The 25,296-nt window shown below is 45.8% G+C and overlaps 1 protein-coding gene across 14 annotated transcripts in view; it reads left to right on the top strand.

Moving 5' to 3' along the window:
* The window catches only part of GARNL3 (GTPase activating Rap/RanGAP domain like 3), a 158,797-nt gene that overhangs the window by 109,672 nt on the left and 23,829 nt on the right, over positions 1-25,296 (top strand). For all 14 annotated transcript variants that reach the window (XM_053561886.1, XM_053561963.1, XM_053561877.1 and 11 more), the window contains 11 exons: positions 2,607-2,715; positions 4,493-4,538; positions 5,643-5,749; positions 9,366-9,481; positions 11,802-11,906; positions 12,967-13,041; positions 17,095-17,206; positions 21,938-22,036; positions 22,358-22,474; positions 23,029-23,204; positions 25,088-25,246. In XM_053561886.1, coding sequence (XP_053417861.1) covers positions 2,607-2,715; positions 4,493-4,538; positions 5,643-5,749; positions 9,366-9,481; positions 11,802-11,906; positions 12,967-13,041; positions 17,095-17,206; positions 21,938-22,036; positions 22,358-22,474; positions 23,029-23,204; positions 25,088-25,246 — 1,221 coding nt within the window. The remainder of the gene's footprint in view (positions 1-2,606; positions 2,716-4,492; positions 4,539-5,642; positions 5,750-9,365; positions 9,482-11,801; positions 11,907-12,966; positions 13,042-17,094; positions 17,207-21,937; positions 22,037-22,357; positions 22,475-23,028; positions 23,205-25,087; positions 25,247-25,296) is intronic.

Raw genomic sequence — 25,296 nt, 5'->3', positions numbered from 1 at the left:
TTTTGGCCAGGGCTGGGTTTGAACCCACCACCTCCGGCATATGGGACCGGCTCCCTACTCCTTGAGCCACAGGCGCCGCCCAAATCTTTGTTTAGTTTTTTTTGAGGAATCAACATACCGTTTCCGCAGCAGCTGTGCCGTTTTACCTTCTACTAGCAACACCCCAGGGTTCCAGTTTCTCCTCGTCCCCACACTTGTTATGTTCCGGGTTTTTGATAGTAGCCATCCTATGCGTTTCCCTAATGATGAGTGACATTGAGTCCTTGTGTGCCCCTACTATCCATTATGGTATCTTCTTTAAGGCAATGCCTATTCAAGTTCTTTCTTCTTTATTAATCAGGTTGTGTGGATTTTCTGTTGTTGGGTTGTAGGAATTCTTTATATATTCTGCGTCTCAGCTCCTTATCAGATATGTGATTTACAAGTATGTTCTCCCTTTCCATGAACTGTGTTTTCATTCTGTTAAATGTCCTTTGATGCACAGAAGTTTTAATACAATCAACTTTATTTTGTTGCCTATGTTTTTACTGTCATACTTAAGAAATCATTGCCCAAAAAATCACTTTTTGAATTGAAATTATTAGAATCTCTCTAAACCTTATTTGTTGGCAACATGGGGTTAATATCTAATATGAATCAGACAGGGACCATGTTCTTCAGGAATCTACAGTGTAGATCAAGGGTCCTCAAACTACAGCCCACGGGCCACATGAGGCAGTGTGATTGTATTTCTTCCCGTTTTGTTTTTTTTACTTCAAAATATGTGCAGCATGCATAGGAATTTGTTCATAGTTGTTGTTTTTTTTTTAACTATAGTCCGGCCCTCCAATGGTCTGAGGGACAGTAAACTGGCCCCCTGTTTAAAAAGTTTGAGGACCCCTGAATAGAATAGGAGACATGGGACAAAGTCAAAAGTTAATACTGGGCAAGGGGCTTGGCACTCATAGCTCAGTGAGTAGGGCGCCAGCCACATACACCGAGGCAAGCAGGTTCGAACCCGGCCCAGGCCGGCTGAACAACAATGACAACTGCAACCAAAAAATAGCCGGGCATTGTGGTGGGCACCTATAGTCCCAGCTACTTGGGAGGCTGATAAGAGAATCGCTTACGCCCAAGAGTTGGAGGTTGCTGTTAGCTGTGATGCCACGGCACTCTACCGAGGGTGACATAGTGAGACTCTTTCTCAAAAAAAAAGGTAAAAAAAACAAAAGTGCTGTGGACAATGAAAGACAAGGAAGGTGCCATCTAACAGATCAGGGAGGCTTCCTGGAGAAGGTGTCATTTTGTCTGGCCTTACACAGATAACCAAGTTTGAGATGTTTGGAAATAAGAGACCATGCAAAATAAATTGGGTGGGAGTGGTAATTTATCTGATTTCATTTATATATTGCTACATAAAAAAAACTCCAAAACTTACCAGCTGAAGACAACCATCTTATTATCTCATGCTGTCTGCGTGTTGACTAGGCTCAGCTGCAGGTTGTTTGCTGATCTGACTTACAGTCTCTCATTGGTTGCAGCTGGGCTAGAGTAATCTGGAGGCTGGATGGGATGCCAGAATAGCTGGCCTCTCCCCTGCTTCTTGGAGTCTCAGGGCCTCTTTTCTGCTGTGATTTCACAGTACGCTCCTCACACTGTGTCTGCAGCAGAGCCACTGGTCCTCTCTGCTCAAGGCTTCCAAAAGCTCATGTTGTGAAGGGAGGGTGACAGAAGCTGCCAGTCCTTTTAAAGGCTACTGTTCTAGAGTCACCTCTGCTACATTTTATTTATTAATATGATATTCAGCCACCTATATTCAAGGAGAGGGAAAATCAACCCCACCCCCACTCTTCCATCTGGAAGAGTATGTGACCATCAGATGCAGAGCCGAGAGCACCCAGTGGGTCCACAGGAACAGTCAATCATTCTGCTGGGTGAAGTTCTAGGACTAGGAGTCTATGTCAGTAATTCAAGAGCCTTTTGGACTTGTGCACTGGCTGTGGCTGCTTTTGTGCCATAGCAGCAACTCTGTATAGTTTCAAAGAGATCATGTGATCCCCAAAGCTGAGAAGATTGACCTCACTGTCTAGCCTTTTACAGAAAAAAATTTGCTAACCACAGGTATAGGAGATCATTTTGAAAGGGTCAAGTGGGGTCAGATTAGGTGGAGCCATTGTTCTCACCAGGTATATGCTTTGGAACGAGCTACAGCATTTATAAAAATACATATGTTTGCACCCCATCTCCCGGAATCCTGACATGTGCCCCTTGTTAGGGGGCCTTGAATGGCACCCTCAGAAGTGATTAGCGAAAGTCTACACAGTCAGAGCTGTCCAATGGGGAGGGAATGGAGGCAAGGAGGCCAGGTAGGAGGTGTTTACAGGCAGGTGTTTACAGGTGTTTACAGACAAAAGGACATGTTGGGGGGGGGAGCAGGGGAGACAGGCTGGAGGGCCAGGGACTAGGCTGCAAATCAGGGGAGACAAGAAGTCAAAGATGCCTGAAGTTCAGGGCTCTGTGCTGGTGGCTATGGTTTGTCGTGTTGGGGTACCTGTGTTAACTCTTGAACTCTGTGATGGAGCTGTGTTGCAGAGTCTTTCTCAGTGATGTTATTTGTGTTACTACAGGTGGAAAGGAAGCGCCACATTGGAAACGATATTGTCACCATTGTGTTCCAGGAAGGAGAGGAATCTTCTCCTGCCTTTAAGCCTTCCATGATCCGCTCCCATTTCACACGTATCCTTGGGCTTTGTCAGTGTTCCAGGACAGCAAGTTGTTGGTCAGCCTCCCTGGACTTCAAACGACCCTCCAACCAGATGTCATACTTGGTTTGTTTTACATACTAGATTCTTAGACCCACTTTTTAGGATTTCTTTTTGTAAACATCAAATTTTCCCTCCTCTTTTCCCCACCCACTGCACTAGTGGAAGGATGAATTCTCAGAGAATTCTCAAGTCCTGAAATATGTTCCCTTCCTCAGATAGTTTATAAAACGGGAGAAACTTTCTGCCAGTAATAAATGTTTAGAGAGAATTATAGGTGGTGAATCCTCTCAAAAATTTGCTTTAGACATAAAAACTTGCAAGTTAAAACACCAAAATGATTTTCTTGTTGAGTCTAAGCCTTGGTAATAGCTACTATATTACCATCTCTTAGAATGTGAGAAATGATTGAATTAATAGTATTTTTATTTGCTTCCTCTAAACCCTGTTCAGCTCATGTCCCTGGCAAAGCTCCATGATGGGGCTGAAGTTCCCTGCAATGTCTGAGCCCAGCTCCACCAGAGAGGCTTGGGACGTAAGTGTGGCCAGCCCAATAGACAGCAATGCCCCTGGTGCTCCGGTCATGGGCCGTGACATTGAAACCCAAAGGTAGTGGCACTATAAGTTGTACATTCTAAATAAAAGGCAACAAATAGGCATTTTCAGGATAAACTCTAGTTACTCATGTTCCCTGGAGACGGGACCATTGTGATTCATTGCATCTGGATACTTGGACTTGTCTCTCATAACCTAAGAATATACCATGGAAGTGAAAAATTGAAAATTTTCAAATTTCTTCCGCGAAGGCAGCAAAGACAATGATATGCACTCCATGTTCATTACGATTTCCTTCTGTTCTAACTCCCCTGTTCACTGGATTTAGGACTAATATTTCCCCCTTCTAGAAGTAGTTCTCAAATAACAGAAAACTTCTTCAGGTACAGAGCAAGAGGGGAACGGAGGTGACTTTTTCAGTGACTGAGAGGCAGTCATTTTTCAGAACTTCCCTGAGTTATAAGTTTTAGATTCAGGGCTTGCCACCTTTATTTCTAAAAAGGGACAAGCAGGTCACTAATGCAGATTCGCTCCACTGAGCCTCGATGTGGAGGCACAGGGGACCGATGGCTCTGTAGCCCCAGCTAGGGAAAGCTGGGGGAGGGGTGGTGGGGGTCAAGGCAGAAGAAGAGCAGGAGGAAGAGCGATGCTGGATAAAGGTAGTTGTGCTGTTTCAGACTCCACCGGCCCCGGCACAGGCAACATAGATTCTGCTGGGAAGATGCCACCAGCTTCGTTGGCTTGTTTTGTTCTGTTTTGTCTACCAAAGCCAGGAGAGAGAGGGAAGGTGTGCGGTGGAAACATTTAAATTGCTTTCCTTTCACAGTAAGTGAGCTGAAATATATGACTAGTTTCATGTTGGGACTGCTCGTAATTCCAGGTGAGGGAATTGCTCTATACTTTGTCGGCCCCTTCATTGTTTAATAGCTGCATTTATATTGCTTTTCTGACAGCCTTGGGGATTTAGCCCTATCCCCAAAGGATGTGCTCACGGACTTTGAATGTAGTCATGGTGCCCTCACGTGGGTCTTCCTGGGCTGTCTCATGTAAAGAAGTCAAGGTTCTATCCCAACCCAAGAGCTACAGGTGCCCTAACCACAAAGGTGCAGGTCCAGAATGATTCTGCAGGACAAAGCACCAGCTGTCAGTTTGCGAGCATCAGGGTTGTCGATCAATTTCCTTAATCTATCCCACAGATATTTTTGCCTTAGTGAGGTATGATCAACAAAATGACAATTACAGGTAGGTAATGACTTTATCGCCCTTGCTTGTTCTAATTCTCGTGTTTACTTGTTTATTTGGCATTGATTTATGATACTCTCGGTAAACGTATTTCTTGATTGATTTAATATGAGCACCCTCACCTTCCAGCACTCTCTTCAAGCCACCATCTTTTCAGGAAGAATTTATTCCAGAATTTGCTCTGTGTGGTAGACCCAAGGGTCAGAATTAGTTTAATGTTTTATTGTACTTTATTGTTTTATTTCACTTTAATATAATGGGAACAAATTTAATGTTTGATCTCGACCAGAATATCCTCTTTCCTAGGCTACATTCTTGCCTGTTTATTCTTCTGTTCTCAAATATTAATCTGTTTAAAGCTGTCATGGTGTGGTAAAAAGAGCATGAACTTTGAGCCAAAGAGATTTGGTTTCAAATCCCATCTCTCACTTATTAATTTAGAACAGTGTTTTTCAACTCTCTTTATCTCACAGCACACTTGAACCTATAATTAAACTTCTGTGGCACACTTAAATTACGTTGATTAAAAAAAAGGTAAAAGAAAGAATATACTGAATTGTGCTTTGAATTGCTTTTGAAAATAATTTAATCAATCGTATTTAAAAATTTTTGTGGCACACTTAAGATCCTCTCAGAGCACACTAGTGTGCCGAGAAATACCAGTTGAAAATCTCTGACTTAGAGGCTTTGAAACAAAGTGTGGGTCTTCTCGGAGCCTCAGCCTTCACATGTAGAATGAAGGTAACAGGACTGCCCCAGCTGGTGAAAGTCAGCATCAAAGCCATGCCTTAAAATACCACGTACAGTGCCCGTCATCCAGGGGTGGTCAGTAATGGCCACTGCAGTTCTTCTGTGGACCTTGTCCACAGCTTGGTGGGTTGGACCATGAGGGGTTCAGGGAGACTCAGCCCCTGCCCAAAGGCACATTACTAAGCTAGAAAGGAGGGTGGGGTGGCGGGCTCAGCTCTGGCATCCCAGAGAGGACACTCCTGCTGAGGGACGAATGTTCCTAACACATCCCATAAGTGACTGGACAAATTGAAGGGCAAAATATCAGTGATTTTTGAAGAAAAACCAATTAATTCTGAAACGTTCTTCACATAGGCTGAAAATATTTTCAGAAGAAAGCGTACCACTCTTTGGCCCACCCTTGCCGTCCCCACCTGTGTTTACAGACCACCAGGAATTCAGGGATTTTTTGCTAGTGAAATGTAAGTTTCTGTTTTGAAATGTTTTTGCAACTTGTTTTATACTAGAATGAATTTCTTCACATTCCTCCAGGATGCTGGATAAGAAAATGTTTAAGTGTTCCTTGTTCTGTTGATTTTTATTTTTTTATTTTTTTGAGACGGAGCCTCAAGCTGTCGCCCTGGGTAGAGTGCCATGGCATCACAGCTCACAGCAACCTCCAACTCCTGGGCTCAAGCGATTCTCCTGCCTCTGCCTCCCAAGTAGCTGGGACCACAGGCACCCGCCACAACACATGGCTATTTTTTGGTGGTAGCCGTCATTGTTGTTTGGCCGGCCCAGGCTAGATTTGAATGCGCCAGCTCAGGTGTATGTGGCTAGCATGGTGCTGAGCCATGTCCTGTTGATTCTTTATACAACATGCTGCCAGTTTTCTGGCGGTGGCGTGGAGGTTTTCTGTTGTGTCCTCATCTCCACCTACCACCCTACCCACCTCTCTGAAGGTGTCTCCAGACTCACCCGTCTTAAATATGTCTTTCTGCTCCGTGTTCTGATAGAGCCATTTCTGAGTCTCCGCTTATGTACATATCTGGGTCTTTGTCAGAGGGTGAGATTGTTGAGGAACGTGTGTGTACAAACGTGCATGTGCGTGTATGTGTGAGTGTGCATACACATGTGAGCGAGAGAGAGAGAGAGGGTGAGATTATGACTGTGTAGAACCTGACCGCCCCAAGCATCACTAGCTGGAGAGCACTTTTTTAGTTCCACTGATAATATCCAAAAACCTGACTCTGAGCCTCCATCTCCCGAACCTCAGGAGCTCTGACTCACCCTCCCCAGGGAAGCCCTTGGTATTATATCAGGGAGCCTCATGGTGGGACTGCCTCACAGGTGATCAGGACCAAGTCGCTGGGGTTCATCGGCTCTGGCTCTGTCGTGGAGGTCCAGCCTGCCAGTACCAGGCCTGGGTGGGGCCGCTGGACTTGTGCCCTCCAGGAAGCTGCTGCTCTCTAGCCTCCCGCCAGGCACCCTGCCATTGCAGCGGCTCCTGGCTGCCTCCCGTCCTGCCCCACATGTGCAGTCGTTGCCTGATTCTGTCACTGTTGCCATGCAGCTCTGGAGCATTCTTCTTTATTTCACATTACTATGAGGGCACATATGATCAGGTGACATTGTTTGCATTTTTTAGGAAAAGTCCAAGTTGTACTTGAGTCCTTCAGCCAGGAGGTGTGCTGTATACCCCTACATTGTGCCCGTTAGGTGGCAGCTTACTGAGCCCCTCTCCCAGCTCTGGAGCATTTAGAAATGCTGCTCTCCTCTGCTCTCGCCCGTCCTGGTCACCTAGCCCCAGATAGCACTGATTGAGTCAAAGCCTCACCAAGACCCCCTGGACAACTGCTCCTCGGCTTCTAGTCTTAATCCTACTTAAGAATTGGCCCAAGCCATCTCAGACCAGGGCAAGGGACAGGAACACGTTGTCCCTCCCTTGTCTTCCTGTCTCCCCAGTATCCCCTGCGAAGTCCTGAATATCACCCCTCCCTCAACAACAGCACAAAGTGCCATGCAGGAAGGAGTGTGTCTGTTCCAGTCACTAAAACATCCCTGGCTCAGCCAAGCCACTGGGTTAACCTCTCTTCCCTCCGTCAGCCCCTCCGGTCCCTTGCAAAGATCTTCACACATTTCCAAATCTTTCTTCTGGAGAACAGATGTGAAGGGCACCTTTCTGGGCTCCCTGCTTCCCAACTGGGCCATCTGAGCTGTTACTTCCCATACTTCAAGTCATGCCAAGGTCTGGGCAATATCTTTCCTGACACAGCAGAGGCAGTAAAATCTGCAAACTACATGCGAAGTGATGGTTTTCTCTCTTCCTTTCCAATGTCCTTTACCCCTTACTTCACATGTTACAACAAGGTCTCCAACTTAAATGCCTGGAAAGACAGGTGGGGAATATGAATGAATGAAGTGGCCGGGTGGTGGAAGGGATTGGGCGACAGGCGTGTGCACCTGCTCCAGCCGGGTGGCGCCTTTCAGGGAAGGAGCCCCGCACTGCCAGATGTTCTGAGTTTTGGAAACAAGCCAGAAAGCTGAAACTCCGTGTGAAATTGCCCATATCTACAACTGTGTGGTCCATGGGTTTCAAGTCCAGAGGAACAGTCAGAGAGCAGGGGAACCAGCTGGAAGCAGCCAGGGAGGGCTCAGGGGTGAGCATCTCTGCAAAGGGCCTGTGACCACCAGTTAGGGTTCAGTCAGCAGCCCTGGGGACCCAGCTGGGAGTGGTCTAAAGTTGGAGATTGGAAAGGTAGAAACAGAAGAGTGTGGGCTCAGGGAACCAAAGGTGATGGAGACAGAGTGTAAGTGGTAGAGTGTGGGGCCCAGAAGGACAGAGAACTTAGTGTCCTGAGCAAACAGGTGGCAGCCAAGGGCTCAGAAGGCTCTGGGCATTCCAAAGTGGATGTGGCGGGAGAGAGGAAAGTTGGGGGGAGAGAAACTCTGAGATAATGGGATAATGGCATTTAAAAAAAAAAAAAACTTGACCTTTTCCCTTTATTCAATCAAACAAAGCATTTAAAATGGATTTTTCCCAAGTACCAAGTAGAAAATACCCTCAAAGATATTCCCAGTCACAGGATTAAAATAATAGATGATATTCTGCCCCCTACACACACATGCCCAGCTTGACCCCAGTACATGGATCCATTCTGGGAAATGCCTGTCCCCCAGGAGTTCCAGTTTTTAGTCTATGAACGCTGTCCTTGCTATGTTCCCTGTGTGAGAAAAACAGTAGTTAATGTTTATTTTAATATTATTAGCACTGTGCTAACTCTTTATATATATTATCTCATTTCTATTACAAGACTCTTATAAGGAAATATGGTTATATCCATTTGATAAGGCAGATAACTGAGGCCCTGAGAAGCAGCATACTTTGGTTTAGAATACACAGCTGGCAGCAGGGCTGGGGTCCGCCTTTATAACTTGCCTGACTGCAGATTCCTGACCTCTGTCATACACTTCAGTTCTGTGCTTCACATGAAACTGGACGTTCCATTTGACTGGCTCTTAGTGTCCATAGTCCACTAAAATCCCAGCTCTTTTCCAGAAGAAACTTCTATTAGGCTAAGAGTCCCAGTACTCTGCTGAGACAACTGTTATTTTTTTCTAACAGTGCAGAAAATGTATATTTAATCCCATTGAATGGCCTCCTGGTGTCTTGGCCCCATGCGTTGGCTAGATGGGCAGATGGATGGATGGATGGGTGGGTGGGTGGATGGATGGATGGATGGATGGATGGATGGATGGATGGGCAGATGGATGGATGGATGGGTGGTGGATGGTGGATGGAGGAATGGGTGGGCGATAGGTAGGTGTAAAGGCAAAGAGGTCTTTAGGTAAAATGAGATAGACCCTCTGCTCAGGAATTTGCAGCCCAACAAGAAAGATAAGATAGTGATTCCTGTAGACTATAAGGATCTGTATAGTGAAATTCAGAGTTTTTAAGCTTCTTCTGTGAAGGAAAAGTGATACCAATGGCAGCATCAGGAAGGAGGGTGGCCTTCACTGTGGGACGTTTGCTTGAGAAGAATGTTCTTCAACAGCTATTCATGTTTTTAATTCCCCTTTTAACTTGATTTTCTTTAGTAATTAATGGTGAAAAAGCCACTTTGGAAACCCCAACATTTGCCCAGAAACGTCGGCGTACTCTGGATATGTTGATTCGATCTTTACACCAGGATTTGATGCCAGATTTGCATAAGGTAACTCTGGGTCCATGGTCTTCTTCCCTTCTTGTGGGGTCTGAGTTGAGGGCATGAGTCCTAGCAAGGAGGTCCTGGATAGAAAAGCACAGAGTCACTTTGATCCTTGCCTTCAAGATTATGCTGTGGCCACCACGAGCTGACATTTGGTCATGGTGATCACAAGAAGGGGGGACATTGAGTGTCCATATACAGGAATGTGATGTTCATAAAGCCAAGGCCTGTGGAAATCAAGGGGGAGGGGGCAGGGCAATGACAGATTTTTTTGGTGGCTGTCCTTGGTGATATCTGCTCAACACTACCAGTGCCATGCCTGGCAGGTAGGCAAAAATGGGGATTGTGGAGAGAGATGGGATGCTTTTGTAAGTTTTCTGGAGGTATACTGGCTAGCCCCACATCAGGCAACGCCCCACAAGCGTTTTCATTACTGAAAACCCACTCTGTGGGCGGCACCTGTGGCTCAGTTGGTAGGGCGCCGACCCCATATACCGAGGGTGGCAGGTTCAAACCCGGCCCCGGCCAAAACTGCAACCAAAAAATAGCCGGGCGTGTGGCGGGCGCCTGTAGTCCCAGCTACTCTGGAGGCTGAGGCAAGAGAATCGCTTGGGCCCAGGAGTTGGAGGTTGCTGTGAGCTGGGTGAGGCCACGGCACTCTACCGAGGGCCATAAAGTGAGACTCTGTCTCTACAAAAAAAAAAAAAAGAAAAGAAAACCCACTCTGTGCCAGATACCTCCTAGCCCCGACGTGTGTCCACATTGATGAGACCCAGCACCTGCCTGTCATTTCCTGAGGTGCATGTGCTCTTTGGAGGCCTCCAGACTCATTGTTGTTAATGCAGAGTAAAATCATCATTTAGAAACATTTTCCTATGATTCGGCATCTGTAGCTCAGTGGTTAGGGCGCCAGCCACATACACCAGGTCTGGTGGGTTCAAACCTGGCCTGAGCCTGCTAAAAACAACAATGACAACTACAGCCAAGAAATAGCCAGACATTGTGGCGAGTGCCTGTCATCTCAGCTACTTGGGAGGCTGAGGCAAGAGAATCACTTAAGCCCAAGAGTTTGAGGTTGCTATGAGCTGTGATGCCACAGTACCCTACCAAGGGCGACATAATGACACTCTGTCTCAAAAAAAAGAACATTTTCCTATTAAATAAGGAAGCACAGAATAAGTAGGGAGACTCCCCTGGACTCCAGGCATTGGTAAACCCTAGTAAAAGTCATCGCTAATGATGAGTGCAGATAATTGGAGCCTTGGTTTTTAGGCGCTCACCCAGGGGAGCTGTAGAAAATCCAAATGAACCAGCACTCACTGGTCCTTTCCCCTTGGCTCAGTGATTGACACCATTTTATAGGCACCCCTCTGCCTGGTTGGTGCACCCTGTCTGCTTGCATGGATTGGGCCAGGCTAATCCCAGGACCCTAAAGAGCAAAACTTAATTGGCAATATGTCAATTCCCATTTTTCCCTACAGTCAAGGAAGGGTGCAGAAAGGGTGTCAAGATGAGTAATGATGTCCTTCAGGTGTAGGAAGCCTCCCTGCCTTAGCCAGGCTTCCCCAGCACTCCCAGGTGAAGGCAAGTTCCTTGCTAAATGCTCTGCTAAACCCCACACACTTCCCTTCACAATAGTGACCACATGTACTAATCATGTCACCGCTCGCTTACTCTGTCTCCACCCTACTGTCACATCCCCCAAATCTGGCAGAGTCAGAGGCTGTCAGTCAGCACTTGCTGACTGCATGAGTGCACCCCATTCTCTGCCCGTGGTTTGCAGAGAAGTAACATTTACTGAGAATGCACCGGGCACTGTGCTGAGCACCTTATGGCGTGATCCTCCTATCACACCTAGGAGACAGGTGTTGACCACACGAAGACTCTGAGACTCAAAAGTTAACTAACTTGCGCGAGTTGACCCACACACAGGGTCATAGAGTTACAGAACTCTAGGGGCACCATCTTCGTGGAATTCAGTATGTATATTCCTGTGGGTACCATTCCCTGACTCCTGGAACAAGGTGGGGACACAGGTCCCACTGTTAGTAAGTCAGTAAGTGGTGGAGCTCCAGGTCTGCCTGGTTGCAGAGCCACTTTCCCAGAATCACACAGTACTGTCCCTCCACCTGCTGGCTCCGCCTCCCAGTGTCGGGCCGGGCCGGACCCTGCCACCCAGCAGGTGCTGTGTGGGTGCTTACCGAGTGAGCACACAGAGAAGAGAGAAACAGGACCGTCTGGACCAATAGGTTTGGGCATTAAGAGAAGCCAAAGGATGAGACTTAACAAACGTTTGTGGAATTCTTAACTTGTTTTTCTTTTTTAGAACATGCTTAATAGACGATCTTTTAGTGATGTCTTACCAGAGTCACCCAAGTCAGCACGGAAGAAAGAGGAGGCCCGCCAGGCAGAGTTTGTTAGGGTAGGGCAGGTGGGTTTTATTCTGAAACCTTTTCTGCAAGCCATGTAGTGCTGAGTCCCGTGTAACCCAAATGGCCGTGTGCGAAGACTTTCATGTTTGCTGCAGGAGCGCTGTCATTTGTCTTAGCATTGCTGTAGAAACCACGGGTGAGATTTTTGAGAACTGGGTAGGTGCAGTTCTCTGTAGGTGTCACTGAGAGCAGCACTCTGTGGAGATGCAAATGCTATGGCCTTGAAGCAAGTGGCCACAGGGCCCAGCTCCAAAATCCTTTTGTCAAGGGAACACAGACCACTTGGCCTGACTCCTAGAAATTTTCTGGAAAGTGGGGAGCCAATTTGGGAAGCGTACCTTGAACCCATCCCTGGCAAGAGGAAGCAAAGAATGGCAGTGGCACTCATAGAAGACCTTATAGTTGGGAGCAGTCGTCGCAGTTAAGTGGCAGCCAGTCATCCCCTTATTGCCAGTGCCAGAGGAAATCACTCTCCCTTTGCCTCGCTCCCAGGAAACACTAGTATTTCTCAGTTCTGGCTGTCTGCCCTGATCCCACATCACAGCAGGGAGAAGGGCGAGTGCTGTCAGCTGCAGGTGAGATTCTGGCCTGAAAGGAGAGCAGGTGGAGGGAGGAAGCCCATGCCATCAAAGGAAGCTTGAGGGCAAATACAGCTCTTTCCCAAAACAAGTGCATTGCTACAAGACTCTCAAACGTTGATCCTTGTTTAAAGATACCCAGACTCTGCCGTAGAGAGTCTGATTCATCGGGTTTGAGCAAGAACCTAGGAATCTGTGTTTGCTAATGCTCCTGGCTTAGGTATCACAAGACTGATATATTGATACATTAAAACGACAGGGTGAGTTTGGGGTAGTTTGGGCTGGGACGTTGTCATTAGGGCTTCACCATATCCCACTAACTTTGTTCCTTAGTTTCAATAATATATCAGTAAAGGAACCCGAAACTTTAGTCCGAAATTACTCCTGCTTTGTTAGTTTTTTTTTTTTAAATCAAATTGTTTACCCTGCTATTCTTTTACTGCCAACTAATGAACCTTAACAGAGATCTCTGTTCCATAAGGCGCTAAAACTGAAATCCATTGTGAGAGGTGATGCTCCATCAAGTTTGGCAACTTCAGGGATCTGTAAAAAAGAGGTAAGTCATAATACTTTCAAGCTGAACTGTAAGTGTCCTTTGTCATCCATGAAATTTTTGAGATTCTTGGGAAAAGGTTTGGGGGCAAAAGGAAGAGCTTGTCTACTTCAGACTCCTAAGGTGAGGCCCCAGGTAAGGTTGAGTAGTAGCCTTTGTATTCCACAGTACACAGGTGCCTTTGCCTGCTTACTGGGGCTGAGCTGCTGGAGCAGGCCTGCTCAGGTCCCCCAGGGCCTCTCAAGCTTCATGCACATACAAAGCACGTGGACAGCTTGGCCAAATGCATTTTAGTCCTGTAGGTCTGGGATGGGGTCAGGAGCTGAGCTGCTAACAAGCTTGTCTGTGGTTGCTGCTCTGCAGATGCACTTTAAACAGCTCTCAACAGTGTTTCTCACTTTCATGTCTATTAGAGTCACTCTGTAGTTTCTGATTCAGTAGGTTTGGGGGGAGTTTGCATTTCTCTTTTTTTTTTGGAGACAGAGTCTATAACTCTAACTCTGTTGCCCCAGACTAGAGTACCATGGCGTCAGCCTAGCTCACAGCAACCTCAAACTCCTGGGTTCAGGCAATCCTCCTGCCTCAGCCTCCCTAGTGGCTCAGACCGTCACAAGGCCCTACTAATTTTTTCTATTTTTTTAGTAGAGACAGGGCCTTACTCTTGCTCAGGCTGGTCTTGAATTCCTGAACTCAAGCAATCCATCCACCTTGGTGTCCCAGAGTGCTAGGATTACAGGTGTGAGCCAAAAGTTTGCATTTCTAACAAGTTCCCAGGTGATGCCGAGGCTATGGGTCAAAGGACCACAGTTGAGAAACCACTGCTTAATCTACAAGTCACTCAGCCAGCCAAGAATGTGTGGCCTATCTACTTCCTGTTTCTGTTTTCCATGGAAAAAAACTAAATGATAAGACTAGAACAGAAAAAAATAAACAAGTTGTAGTATGAACTTGTTATACACATGATTTTGAATTGTAAAACAATACCCCGGGTACTTAATTACATCTTTGTTCAGAATATGTAAAAGTTAGTTAAATGGAACAGATTCACAAATAGCACATCACTAGAAAAGGAAAAGAATTAAGAATAACTTACTTTAGGGCAGTGTCTGTGGCTCAGTCGGTAGGGCGCCGGCCCCATATACCTAGGGTGGCGGGTTCAAACCCGGCCCCGGCCAAACTGCAACAACAAAAAAAATAGCTGGGCATTGTGGCAGGCGCTGTAGTCCCAGCTACTCGGGAGGCTGAGGCAAGAGAATGGCCTAAGCCCCGCAGTTGGAGGTTGCTGTGAGCTGTGACACCACGGCACTCTACTGAGGGCAATAAAGTGAGACTGTCTCTACAAAACAAAACAAACAAACAACAAAAAAAAGAATAACTTACTTTAGTGATAAGGATGCAGATGATGTGAGCCTACATGCCTTGGAGTCTGGTTTTGGGAAAAATGATGGTCTCAAAATACAATTAACCTTAAAAGCCACACCCAGCTTAAGTCTGATGGCAAAGCAACCTTTTCTAAGGTTGAAGAAATTCCCTGCTGTCTGCTTATTCCTGTGCACAGTAGGAATTTGCAGTGTTTCCAAGCACTTTATAAAAACCAGATTCCAGTAAGATTTAATACATTCTTAACAAGAAATTCTTAGGTCTACATTAAAAACAAATGTCTGCGGAACCGTAACTTGTTCATAAGTGATCGACAAAGAGCAAGGTTCCATTGCTACGGTTCAGTCCATAAACCCCCAGTGCGCCACAGGCCACCCTTGGAGAAATCCTGCTCTAGAAGACCCCATGGGCTGTTGTGCAGCCCCACATGCTATTCCCAAGAGTCTTCGGTTTCCAAAGACCTGGGCTTTGTCACCCTCATTGGCATCCATATTTATTCAGAAGAGCTGTGCTAATGTAGTCAGAGCATCTGCACCTGGACAGGAGCCTGGAGACTGTGTTCTTACCCTGAGGGATCTGCACTGAGCCTCCCACATGGCAAAGGAGGGTCTGGGGCAATGGTGAACTCTATCAGTCCTCAGGCCAGAGCTACTGTGGGGCTAGATCTGAGTTTGTCGCTGACACTTCATGCAAACCCCACATCATTACCAGCACCTCTGAGAACTCACAAAAGCAATGGACACCCCCACACACCAGCCCATTAAAATGTGTAAATCGCATATCTGCACGGCATGTTGAATATAATTTCTGGGGTTTCGTAGACCTCCTTAAGCCTCCACAGATCCTCTCTACCCCTTGGACCTTCTGGGGAAGAGCCTTTTCTGCACTGGTATTCCACACTTGTGTCCGCAGGTCAGAGAACATGATGTTCCTAAGAGCTGGTTGTGCTGTCTTGGTCTTACCAAATGCTGGTGTCTGTGTCTGTCTCCCTGTTAATGTTTATATTGCCTTTGCTTTTTTATATCCTCTTGGTGTAAGTCACAAACTCAGACTTGCCAGAAATCTTCTTGGGGAAATGCCATTTCAATTCATGACCTGCACTTGTGTAGCCCTTTTTCGTTTATAAAATGTTTTCACATTGCAGAGTGATCTTTTCAGAGCAGTACAAATACAATCTTAGCAGTTAGAATATTCTTTTTGAGGTTTGTGGGTTTCCTCAAGAGAAAGCAATAGTGCACACAACATTTACCCTCAGCCCTGCGGACACCTTGAGGGTGGTCCACAGAGCCTTTCCCTTCTACTATGAAGGTGAGGAGGTCTCACTGGTACCGAGGAACATACCCACACGTGCACTCCTGGGCTCCTCGGCAGCACCGGGTGGGACACGTCAGCCCTTTTGTCTGGTGGTAAAAGTGAAAGTATAGAAGGTTCAGTGTGTCCTCGAGAATCTCTACAAACTTCCTTTGTCCTTCGATGCTAAGCCAGGTGCTTTGCAGGGAAGTGAATGATTCTGTTGAAAGTGTCCATAATTCTGGTGTGACAGCAATCCCGGCTGACTCCACGTTTACACGCACAGCCCTGGAGCCACTGTGAGGGAGACATTGTTCTTTATGCCTATGATGAAAATAAAACTAAGGCTCAGGGAAAGTTCACGTGGTGTGAATATGTCATGCGGGAGAACCTCAGGAGTCTTATTGGCACATTCCGCAAACAGATATTATATTTTCTTTAAGATTTTACAGGTTTATGTGGGTCGATTAGCATTTACATGTTAAGACAATATCAACCTCTTAATGCATTGTGTATGGTTTAATGATTAGCTGAATCAGCAACACAGGAATATGACTTTTTAATAGAATTATGTGGGACTTCCTTTCACGATGAACTAATGTAAATTCTCTAAAATATAGGCACCATTTGGTTCAACTCCCAGGTGTTAAAGAAAAATCGTTACTTAAAAACATCACCATGCTTCAGTGACCCCTGAGGAACATTATTATAACACGGAGACAGGTCATGGTGCCGAAAACATGTGAATTCACTCTTTTCCTATTGCATACGTATTTGAAAGGAAAACTGTTCTTCTTAAGAAAGGCCACTGAGGTCCCAGCTACTCGGGAGGCTGAGGCAAGAGAATCGCTTAAGCCCAGGAGTTGGAGGTTGCTGTGAGCTGTGTGAGGCTACGGCACTCTACAGAGGGCCATAAAGTCATAAAGTGAGACTCTGTCTCTACAAAAAAAAAAAAAGAAAGGCCACTGAGGATGGTGCCTGTGGCTCAGTGAGTAGGGCGCCGGCCCTATATACTAAGGGTGGTGGGTTCGAACCCAGCCCTGGCCAAATTGGAATAAAAAAAAATAAAATAGCCGGGCGTTGTGGCGGGCGCCTGTAGTCCCAGCTACTCAGGAGGCTGAGGCAAGAGAATCACCTAAGCCCAAGAGCTGGAGATTGCTATGAGCTGTGATGCCACAGCACTCTACCGAGGGCGACAAAGTGAGACTCTGTCTCTTAAAAAAAAAAAAAAGGTCACTGAATCCAGACCCTAGGGTTTGGAGTCACTCTGTTCCCACCGGGGTCTCTGTGTTACTGCTTCAGGTGTAGTACTGTGCCTTTCCATGTGATGGCTGCAGTGTATTTTTTCTGGTGCACTTATTTTCCGATGCTTGTATTGCCTCGCAGCCTTGGGAGCCCCAGTGTTTCTGCAGTAATTTCCCTCACGAAGCCGTGTGTGCAGATCCCTGGGGCCAGGCCTTGCTGGTTTCCACTGATGCTGGCGTCTTGCTAGTGGATGGTTAGTGAGTAGCTGCTCCTACAAATGTCTCTTTTGTGTAACGTGTCGCACTTCTAAGATGAATAACTGCTAATCAACTCCCTTTGGACCTGCCAGGTGTGGTCTGCAGAGAGGTTAGCAAAGTTACATTTCCTTACAAAATTAAACCCTTGTTTCCAGGCCAAGGAGAGGAAATACATTCTGAACCAAGCATGCTGGAGGGTAGGCTGTAGGTTTCTCTCTTCCTGAGATCTCTGATTTGTCTGTGGATATCAAAAGACCTGCGAAAAGAACATCTTTTTCTATCAATATTTACCATGGTTCCAGCATTTTACTTTAAATCAACAAGGACACATTATTTATAGCCACTATCTCAGGGACATGCTCTCTCTTGGAGTCTTTTTAAAAAAAAGATTTCTGATTCAAAAAATACTTGATGTCCAAAACAAACAACAAGAATCTTAGATAACCCCTTTTTGACGGATATAGGAACAAAAAGATTTTGACGAGGAGACAGATTTCAACTCAGTATAAAATCACACTTTCTGACAGCCAAGTAGCTCAGCCTGCCTGGGGAGGTAGTAAGTTCCCTGTCAGCACACGTCAGCCACCGCTGGCTGTGCCCTTGGCGAGGACGCCACAGATGAGTAGAGCAATTGCAACTTCAGTTGGGGATGTGGACTGAAGGACTGTGTGGTCCCCTCCAGGGATTCTTGGATTATTCCGTGCCACTAATGAATGACAACAGAGCTAAACACAGGTAGCAGGTCATCTCCTGGGGCTTCAGAGGGAGGCACAGAGACAGTGTCCTCAAAGGGCACACCTTCAGACTGAACAGAAGCAGCTGCCCTGTCTCCAGTTACCATAGTGATGTTTTATGAGCATTCTAAAGCCACTACTGTGAGCATGAGAGAACAGCCTAAAACTACAGCATCTGACCACCCTACAGCACAGCCCGTCCTCCCTCCCTGAGACCCTCACTCAGTGCATTTAGTAAGTGCCTGCTGTGTGCTGGACCTGGGCGGGGGGCCTTCTGTCATGTGACTAGAGAGGGACACCTTGCTTTGTGAGGGGTCTGTTTCTGGCCTTGTCTTGTTATTTTCTTTATATGATTTAATTGCATGCCCGTAACGTCATCATATCTGTAACTCAATAAAGGGCAGATACTTAAAATTCCTAAATTCAGAATTTAAATCAAATAATTTTCAAAACTACAAAACAATTAGAAGCTTTTTGTGATCTTGAAGAGAACTCAACCTTTCTGACCTTCAGCTTTCTCTAAAGTGAGGATGATTTTTTAAAAGCCTAGAAAATAGTTACGACAATGAAACATGGTGAAATGGGGGCAGGGGACTACATGGGCTAAATAAAGCTACCTATCTTAAAGGTTTATGCAGCATCAGGCACCCAGTAGTAAATTACTAAATAGCAGCTGTCACCTTCACTGTGTCCCCCTGAACTTGCTAAAAAATAACAGAATCCTTATATTTTTATCAAAAGCTCAAACAAAAAAATGAATTTATTTTAAAAGAACAATAAAACTGACCTTAGAGGTTTAGTCTGGACTCTTAGTTTTATAAATGAAGAAATGAGGCCTGAAGAAAAGATGAGACTTGCCCAGAATCACATAGTTGGCTAGAGGCACCTGTGGAACTAGAACCCAGATGTGATTCTAGTCCAGTGCACTTTCCACTACACCAAGTACATTATATGCATAATATTAAAATGAAATTAAATTGCACCAGTGTTTTTGTCTTTATCTTAATGCAGATTTCCAAAAATATAGTCTTGGACAAAAAAGGCTATGAAAAATTTTGTGATTAAAAAATATTAAATCCTTCCCATTTGCCTTTTTAGGAAAGAGAAAGCATGCTTCGGAGTGACTATTTGTAAGTTTGCCTAAAAGCAAAAAATTCCATATCAGTTGCTTCTGTTTTTTTCTTAATGTAGAATCAAAACCAAGATTACAAAATCCCTTTCTGAATTTTTTATCGTTACGAGTCCAAAATTTAATGGAGGTGTGAGATACAAGGATTATTGTGATTTTCCAGGAAATTCTTTTCTTCCAAATTTGAAGGAAGTCATCTTCCGTGGGTGGTAGCTGTGGACACCCACCAGCAGCTTAGCTTTATTACTCAGATTTTTTTTTTCATGTCCCGATTATAAAATGATCTCCCTGTTTGTTTTGCTAAAAAGGAGAATAACCCTTAAGGCTTTCTTTGTATTCCTGGTTATGCTTTTAAGCCGTAATTCTCTTATTATTTCTTTGCTGACTCCTTTCTTGTCCACACTTAATCATATTATGAATTGTTTCCATGGCTGAATCCATCCATTTCATTCTGGCTGAGTTCCACTCTAGCCCATTAGCCTTTGCTCAATTTTATCAGACTTACCCTAGAGAGTCTACTCCTTTCAAAGTCATTAAAAATCAAGACCTTTTGTATTCTAACCTAGCAAAACCTACTTTGAAAGGAAACTAAATACTGATTAAATGTGTTATCACCATGTGTTTGGGTTTTGCAATAAAAGAAAAGGTGGTTCTAAAAGATTGTTTCTTCATAAAGAGATTACAAGAAGGAAACATTTATTAACAAACCATCATTAAAGCCACATGCCACTCTCATGTCCTTGCCTCCTCTTTCCTCTTGTGCTTATACAAACCTATTCAGCCACCAGAGAAAGATTTGATGGAGAATAAATGCTAATTTATTCTGTACACAGCGTGGCAGCTGCACAGAATACCTGTTTTCGGTGCATGATGAGGGGCCCTGTCATTGACTAATGCCTCACGGTGCTGCTTCTGTGGCCGCGCCCCCCAGCCACGGGGCACAGTGCTGCTTTTGGGCTGTGCCACTCAGGAGGAGACTTGGGCTGCACATACTCAAGGTGTGACCTCAGACAAGTGAATAACACCCGTGCACCTTGGACTTATTTGTTAAATGGGAATATTACAGATTCCTCCCTAGTAGAGTCATTGGGACATTTAGGTAACATGCAAAACGCTAAGCAGTAGGGCCCGGCATATGGTGATCCCTTAGTGTGTGTTATCGGTCATTGCTGTTACCCTACAAATGAAATAATCATAGTTATTTAGCCAAATACGATGACAAGTGTTAGAGTGATCATCCCATGTTTTGAAAATTAAGTCTGCCTCAGCAGAAGTACAGAGATGCTGAGAATGAATTCCTTTGTATAAAGCTTTGGGGTAGGGGAAGAAGTGGCTGATGTCATAAAATTTACCTTTGCCCCCACAATTAAGGGGGACAAGAGACCAGTCCCACATCGAACACAAACTTAGCAATCTCTGTGCTCTGACAACTCAGGGTTCTCAGGGGCCTACAGGAGCAGGAGGTCCCCTTCTGCCTGGAGGGGTTACTAATACTGATGGTGAAAACTCTGCTCCATCTGGGCACCATCCAAGGAGGGATAAACTCCCAACTTCGGTTGGATTTCTGGAAGATCCTTGCCCCATGCAAGATCTTCAGGGCTCCTTGCACCTAAAGTATAAATACACAAAGTCAAGCCCCATCAGAGACTCCAAGACGGGGTGCAGGTGAGAGCGAGTGGGGCGCTCCTCCTGCTGCGAGTACACCATCCCCAACTTACCTGCCCTGCCTGAGGCTACATCAAGCTCAGAGCAGCCCCTTTTACTTAGGGAACAGCCTTAATAATTCTCTTAGGCCCTTATGTCCTAGGGTCCCCCAGGAGCAAAGTAATTGCTGGCAATTTATTATCACAGTAAGTAGTCTCAAAAACAAATCCTGTGTGTACATGCAATATCTTTGGTCATCCATTTACCTAAAATCTTCCTGAGCATTTCCACTTAAATTATGTTTTTCCTGCTATTTAGGCAATCTAATTGCTACTTCTCTTAGTTTATTTTTGTCTAAAAAGGAAATTTAATATGCCTGTATGAAGAAATATTGAAAATTTTTGGTCAGAATGATAATGATACAGACACAAGGCATGTTAAGATAGGGTGTGTCTGATTTCAAATACAAAAGAAAAATTTAATTTGGCTTTCTTGAGAAATATACAATATGTATACATACAAATATACAAGGCCGTTTCAAATATTACCTAAAAATAAAAAACTTGAGGGAAGTGGCTGCTTTTATTCTTTATTTCTCTTTTCTTTTTTTTTGAGACAGAGTCTCAGAGTGCTGTGGCATCCTCACAGCTCACAGCAACCTCAGCCTCCTGGGCTCAAGAGATCCTCTTGCCTCAGGCTCCCCAGTACCTGGGAGTACTAGTTTTTCTATTTTTAGTAGAGACGGGGTCTGGCTCTTGCTTAGGCCGGTCTCGATCTCCTGAGCTCAGGCAATCTACCTGCCTCAGCCTCCCTGAGTGCTAGGATTACAGGTGTGAGCCCTGTACCCCCGTTGTGTGTTTGTTTGTTTTGACCTAGTGTTCAGTCCTTTGGTACAACCCCAGTAGGAATAGGTATTGATTGACGTTACTTTTTCTTTGATGACCACTGAGGAGCAGAGTTTTCGGCCCCTGCCCCATGCCCCTCTGCCCCTGTAGAGTTCAGAATGCCATTGCGGAGGAACAGCAGCACTTCCTTCTCCTTGAGCTAGAATGGGAGTGGTGCCTGGACTTACTGCGTAGACCTTAGGAAAGCTCTGGAAGTTGACTTCCTCCCTTCCTTGTTAAAGAGAACCGGGGTCACAGACTACCCACAGGCACATTTCATGGGTTCTAGAAAGCGTGGACTAGAACAGTGATAAGTAACCAGGTTTCCTTTTCCAGATGACCTCCCGTCAGTGCCCGTGTTTGACAGAACACTGCCAGTGAAGCAGATGCACGTGCTGGAGACGCTGGACCTTCTAGTTCTCAGAGCAGACAAAGGTGGTACCCCGGCCGGGGGCGGGCAGCATGCTCTGGAGGGAGGAGAGCAGGCACATTCTGTGGCCCTCAGCCACACCCACCACGGGCAGGTCTGGCTCCATAGGCCCAGCTAGCTGTTTCTTTTCCTGATGGCCAGTGCTCTGGGTCCCTTGGTGGCCCCTTTGTTCTCTGGGGAGGAGAGCAGTGGGGGGGAGGAGCAGGTGCATCTGTAGTCACCTTGTTAAGTAAAATAGTGTGGGTCAGTTTCCTACAGTCTGCCCTGGGAGCTCCCCAGTTTTGCTTTTCCTTTAATCCCCTGCTCCACCTTGTTTATGTCACCAGGAAAAGATGCCCGCCTCTTTGTCTTCAGGCTGAGTACTCTGCAAAAGGGCCTTGAGGGGCGACAGGCTGGGAAGGGCAGATCTGACTGCAGAGAAAACAAGCTGGAGAAGACAAAAGGTGACTTGAGTCTTCTTATTTTGGTAGATTCCATTCAATTAATTTTTTTCTCAGACTGCCCAGGTTTTACTGAAAATAAAAATGAGTAGGAATTTGATTCATTTTCGTTCTTTGGCTTGGAAAAAAACAAAAATAGCATCACAGTTTTCTGTAAAAGCTTGAAAGCTAGAAAAACATGTTGAGGAGTAGATGAAATTCTAGGCCTCTAATAATAGGTTTTGGAAGTGGGTTAAGCTCCATTAGAAAATCTGTGAGTAAAGAAATGTTTAGAGTATGGTTCCTGGAGCTCTGATCACCCTTCACTTGAATTCACATCATGTAATAGGTATGAAGCTAAGTCTACAACCTCTAAAATATAGGGAAGATAACATTCTTAATTTGCCTGTGACTCAACCTAATTTTTATGTCAAGTCTTCATTTTCCTTGGTGTCAGAAGCATTCTTAGTCCATTCACTGAGATAGATTTAATTTCCCGCTGGAAACTCACCAAAGCATGGAGGCCAGGGGGCTTCCAGCCTGTGTCGTGTGTGGAGCGTCACTGCTTGTCTTCCCAGGCTGCCACCTGTATGCCATTAACACTCACCACAGCAGTGAGCTGAGGATTGTGGTCGCGATTCGGAATAAACTGCTTCTGATCACAAGGAAACACAACAAGCCAAGCGGAGGAGCCAGCATCCCGTTGTTATCGCCCCTGTTGGAGCCCCCTGTTGAAGAATTCCAGTACATCAGGGTACGTTTTCTCTTCAAGTAACTTACCTCCCAGCCAACATATCACAAGGCAGGCTCTCCTTCCACCTGACAGTTTGTCACCCACTGTCGTCCCATCATTCAGTAACCAGCGAGGGAAGGTGTCCCTCTGAGGCCCTAGTTTCCCCCAGAAGACTAAGGCAAAAGCTCACTTATTCCCGTGAACACTTACAGTTGCTTTTTGGGGTATGAAGGACACAGCAGTGAATGAGACAGATTCTTCCCATGGAGACTGCGTTCTAGTTGGAGGATAATACAAATAAGCAAATAAGTCTATCATGGCTTGGCAAAAAGAAGTACTGAGAATAGGGCGGCGCCTGTGGCTCAGTGAGTAGGGCGCCGACCCCATATGCCGAGGGTGGCGGGTTCAAACCCAGCCCCGGCCAAACTGCAACAGAAAAATAGCCGGGCGTTGTGGCGGGCGCCTGTAGTCCCAGCTGCTTGGGAGGCTGAGGCAAGAGAATCGCGTCAGCCCAAGAGTTAGAGGTTGCTGTGAGCCGGGTGACGCCACGGCACTCTACCCGAGGGCGGTACAGTGAGACTCTGTCTCTACAAAATAAATAAATAAATAAATAAAGAAGTGCTCAGAATAAAAATAAAGTAGGGCCAGGGAACAGAGGATAATGGAATGAGGAGTTGGGAGATCTGTTTTAGAAGGAACATCTGGGAAGCCCTCTCTGAAAGGTAACCTTGGAGCAGAGAAATAGTGGGAATGAGCGAGAAGGGCATCTGGGGAAAGGGTATTTTCCCCAGAAGCAGCCTGGCAAGGGCCCTGAGACCCCACCAAAGGCACCATCTTGCAGGTCAGAGAGAACTGGGACCAGATTCTCTTGAGCCCTGAGGCCATTGCAAGGACTGGGAGTGAGGTGAGGACCCACTGGAAGGTTTGATGCAGGGACATAGCATGTTTTGAAAAGACTGTTCTAGCTACTGGGCAGAGGGGTTCAAGGGTAGAGATAAGGAGGCTGCTATGAAGCCAGCATAGGATCCTGGCAAGAAGTGATGGCTGGAGAGGCAGAGGAAGCAGTGGGCTGTGCTGCCCTGCTTGCCTCTGTGTGCAGGAGCTGCTGGTAGATCAAGGGGGCCTTGAGAGAGGCCTCCTGGGGGCACGCACCCTCCCCCAGATGGTGCCTTAGGGGGCAGGATAGTCAAAAATCAGCTGCTAAGATGGAATATTTCTATGGGTGAGCTGAGGAATTATTTATTTTTGTCTACAGTTAAAGCCTCCTAGATTATGCATATCAGTTCTGCTAATATTCAACTTAGAAAAGCATGCTGGTTAAATCAGTACAAGTTAAAATCTTGTTCTAATTAGGTGTTAGCCTCCTTCGTGTATTAATTAGTGGTTTTAATGAATATATTTAAATGAATCTATTGATATGCAGCATATACATTTATGCAGTGTGAGCTTTGAAATCAGATTTCCTGAGTTCACATGTTGGCTCTTATGTAAAAACCTTGTGTCTGTGGGCAAGTCACTCAACCCCTGAGTTTCCTCATATAGAACAATAGCAGTGCCTGCTTCACGGGGATTTAATTGAATAGCACTCAGCAAGGTTAGTTACCAATTGTTCATCCTATTACTAAATCCCAGGGAAGGACCTGACAGGGAGAGGTGAATGATACTGATGAATCAGTTTCGTAAAATCGTTTCCTGGCCTCTGCGCTTTCCAGTGTAAACAGAGGGCCGAGTCTTGAGGACAGGTTGTGGGAGAGAGAAGTCAGATGTGACCCAGCACCTCCTTTCCTGCCCTTTCCTTCCCTGTAGCTGGGGCTATGCAGGATCCTGGTGGGAGGGGAGGGGGGTTGACATGGCGCCAGCTGCTCTGCACTAACCACCCTCCCCTATCATCGTCACCTTCCCAGGAAATCTGCCTGTCTGACTCTCCTGTGGTGATGACCTTAGTGGATGGGCCCACTGAAGAGAGTGACAATCTCATCTGCGTGGCTTACCGACACCAATTTGATGTGGTGAATGAGAGCACAGGAGAGGCCTTCAGGCTGCACCACGTGGAGGCCAACAGGGTAAGATGGCTGTTATAGGGACAAGTGGGAATCAGACAAAGTAAATCATT

This window comes from Nycticebus coucang, chromosome 2 (assembly GCF_027406575.1).
Source record: "Nycticebus coucang isolate mNycCou1 chromosome 2, mNycCou1.pri, whole genome shotgun sequence".
Lineage (NCBI taxonomy): Eukaryota > Metazoa > Chordata > Mammalia > Primates > Lorisidae > Nycticebus > Nycticebus coucang.
This window is presented reverse-complemented; position numbering and strand designations above follow the sequence as displayed.